Raw genomic sequence first — 3413 nt, 5'->3', positions numbered from 1 at the left:
AAAAAAAAAAAAAAAAAAAAAAAAAAGTCTTCCTGTATTTGTCCTGAATGTTTATATTTGCACTATAAATGAAGAAAGAGTCTGCAAAGCAAACGGGCACTGACGAGGGAGCGGGTGGAGTCTCTGAAGTTAAGCTCAACAGACAACAAACATTTCACATTCACACAAGCATATCACAAAAGCCCTTGTGTGTCTACCGGATTTGCTCACTATAATCATCTATTTTTTTTTAAATAAGCTTGCTCATATTTGATTAGCTTGAATTGAGTTACAATAAATATGACAGTGCTTTAAGAAAAGTCTCTGAAGCCTTTGAGGTGGGAACAGAGGCAAGGTTTGCCCGTACAGGCTGTCTGTGGGCACGTCTGGCCCACGCTACCTTCAGGCTGACGTCTGTCCAGTAGATGTGGTTGTTGGACACGTCGAAGTCCAGGGCTGAGGCCTCCTTGACGCCCGTGAGTGGGATGGCCACGTCGTTGTTGTTGGTCTCGAGGGAGATCCTGTGGATGGCGGCTCTGCTAGTGAAGACCAAGAAGGCCTCGGGCACGATGCAGGTCTTCATGTCACTCAGTAGCTCCAGGCCGATGGGGCAGCCACACCGGGTTGCGTGGGGCGTGAAGAAGCACAGGTGGCTGCACCCCCCGTTCCTGTCCGCACACGGGTTGGTTCCTGGAAGCGAACACGGAGGCTCCAATCTAAACACCAACAGCCCAGCAGGGAAAGGGGTGTGGCCAAGCCACGAAGTGAATGCTGCTGTGAGCCACACAGCTCAGGGGTACTGAGCTCAGGACTCACCCCCGGGTTGGGTTCGACCTCATGGCTGGGCTGGGCTGTGATTATGGTTCCCCTGGCCAGGCTCAACCCTCAAACACACACACACCTTTCACCTGAAAGCCAGGATGGGACAAAAGCTCCAACGTGCACAGCTTTATTCCTGCCACACGTCAAACAGGGACAGTAGCTGGGGGTGGCGGGAACACGCCTGGCAATGGCAACCAAGTTCTCCCCTGGTACGGTCAAGGGTCAGTATCAGCAACAGCAGTGCAGGCTCTGACCGGACCTTGTCAGGCACCAGACACTGGTCCCAGAGAGTCACCTGTCTGAACTCACTCCATCCACCTTGGAGGTAGGAGCTATTTTCATCACCATGCCCATTTTTCATTTGAGGAAACTGAAGTGCAGAGAGCCTGCTGAAGGGAGCGTGGTCAGGAAGTCAGGGAGCAGCACCACGAGAGTGCCAGCCCAGTGGTCCAGCCTCCTGGCCTGCGCTCCTGCCCAGGAAGAAAACAGTTAACGCCTTGGGGCAGGGACCGGGCAAGTCCTTAGGGCCTCGGCTCCTGAGAGTCCCAGCTAGGCCCTTCCTCCAATTCACAGACATTCCCGGCAACCCTGAAAACTCACGTTCACCCAGCAGGACAAAAGTTGCCTCTTTTTCACACAGAACACACAGCATTCGTTTATTTTTGGCCAGTCTGTTAATTTCACTCATCAACCAAAGTGCTGTTAAAATTGGCTTTAATTTAGTGTTAAATACTTAAGCCAAAAAAAGAATCTTTTTCCCCATCTCCTTTAGTAAACCATGGGGTGAAAGCGGTGGGGAAGAAGCCCAATTTCTCAGCTTTAAATCACACCCCCATGGAGGCACCCTTTTGTCTTGTATCTCTGGGGTTTATTTTTTTTCTTCGAACAATCCCTCACAGGTCAGCCTCACCTTCCACGGTGGATAAATGCTTTTTTTTTTTGAGACAGGGTCTCACTCTGTCACTCAGGCTGGAGTGCAGTGACATGATCTCAGCTCACTGCAACCTCTGCCTCGAGGCTCTGGTGATCCTGCCACGTCAGTCCCCTAAAGCCCCCTAAGTAGCTGGGACCACAGGCACATGCCACCATGCCCGGCTAATTTTATGTAATTTTTTTTTTTTTTCTGGTAGAGATGAGGTCTCTCTATGTTGCCCAGGGGAGACACTCTCAAATTCCTGGGCTCAAGTGATCCTCCTGCCTCAGCCTTCCAAAGTTCTGGGATTTCAGGCATGCACCACCGCACTTGGCATAAATGTTATTATTTTATTTTTTTCTTTTTCTTTTTGAGACAGGGTCTCGCTCTATTGCCCAGGTGGAGGGCAGTGGTACAAAATCGGCTTACTACAACCTCCGCCTCCTGGGTTCAAGCGATTTTCCTGCCTCAACCTCCCGAGTAGCTGGGATTACAGGCATGTGACACCACACCTGGCTAATTTTTCTTTCTTTTTTTTTTTTTTTTTTTTGTATTTTTAGTAGAGATGGGGTTTCACCATGTTGGTCAGGTTGGTTTCAAACTCCTTACCTCAAGTGATCTGCCTGCCTCAGCCTCCCAAAGTGGTGGGATTTCAGATGTGAGCCACTGCCCCGGCATGAATGTATTTTTAAAGGAGGCTGGGAAAACTAAATTCATGGATTCCATCCTCTGCATGAGGACTGGAGGGTGCGACGAAGGCTGTGATGGAAGCACTCACTGCTCCTGGGGTCGTCCGCACTGCCTCAGCTCCAGGCCTCTGCGAGGCTGTCCTTTCTGCCCCAACCTGCTCCCTCAATTCCCAGCTCCCTCGTGTTTTAAAGTCAGGGATCTACCATCACAGCTAACATCACATCCACCCCACAGGGAGCACAGTCAATCCAGGCATCTCACCCAGGACTGCAGGCAATGCAGCAGCAAGCACCGCGTCCCTTGTCCTCTCATCCTTCATCAAGATTTACGGAGTGACTCTGACAAGCAGGTGCAGCACAGGACCCCGGGCCCCAGCCGGACACAGAGCCCCTGCCGCACCTGGATGCTGCTCTCTCCAGTGTAACGCTATCACCTTTTCAGGAAGAGACAAATCATCGTGCCAGACAACGACCCCCTCGGGGAGGGTACTGCGGATCCTGGCTTTCAGGTGAAAGGTACACGTGCATTGGCCACAGGGCAACAAGCACAGCCCAGCCCAGGCAGACCCAGCAGTGAGTCCTGAGCTTGGCACCTGTGAGTTGCACAGCTCTGCCTCCCGCTCCCCAGTGCAAGTAAGGCACGGAACTACATTCGCAGACAGGGTCACTCTGGGCACAAAGGCTCCTGGCCAGGGCCGGGCACATAGCACGGCACAAATGTTAGTCACTTTCTAACTATTGTTCCAGACATTCCTAGTCCATAACCACTCCCTAATCAACATTCTTGGTCCCTTCCCATCTGTCCTTGCCCAGATACTGTCACCTTTCCTGTCCTGCCCTTCCCCAGGACGGGGCACCTCAGCTCAACACTTACGCCCAGGCTTGGACCCGTCACTTCCTCCTCATGCAAGTCTGCATGGCTGAGCCACGGCTTGCGCCCCCCTGGACTCACCGACGACCTTGGCCACATTCACGGCTTTGAGCCCCATCAGGTCAGGCAGCTGGTCAAT

General features: G+C 52.1%; 1 protein-coding gene across 1 annotated transcript in view; it reads right to left on the bottom strand.

The window, feature by feature from the left end:
- LRP5 (LDL receptor related protein 5) overlaps positions 1–2738 on the bottom strand; it is a 52164-nt gene extending 49426 nt beyond the window's left edge. The window contains 2 exon segments of the mRNA XM_017886655.1: positions 380–669; positions 2666–2738. Coding sequence (XP_017742144.1) covers positions 380–669; positions 2666–2723 — 348 coding nt within the window. The 5' untranslated portion in view covers positions 2724–2738.
- Positions 2739–3413: the final 675 nt, after the last annotated feature.

This window comes from Rhinopithecus bieti, unplaced genomic scaffold, assembly GCF_001698545.2.
Source record: "Rhinopithecus bieti isolate Rb0 unplaced genomic scaffold, ASM169854v2 scaffold_1014, whole genome shotgun sequence".
In the NCBI taxonomy this organism is placed as follows: Eukaryota; Metazoa; Chordata; class Mammalia; order Primates; family Cercopithecidae; genus Rhinopithecus; species Rhinopithecus bieti.
Note: the sequence above shows the minus strand (reverse complement) of the source record. Positions and strands in the feature narration are given on the sequence as shown.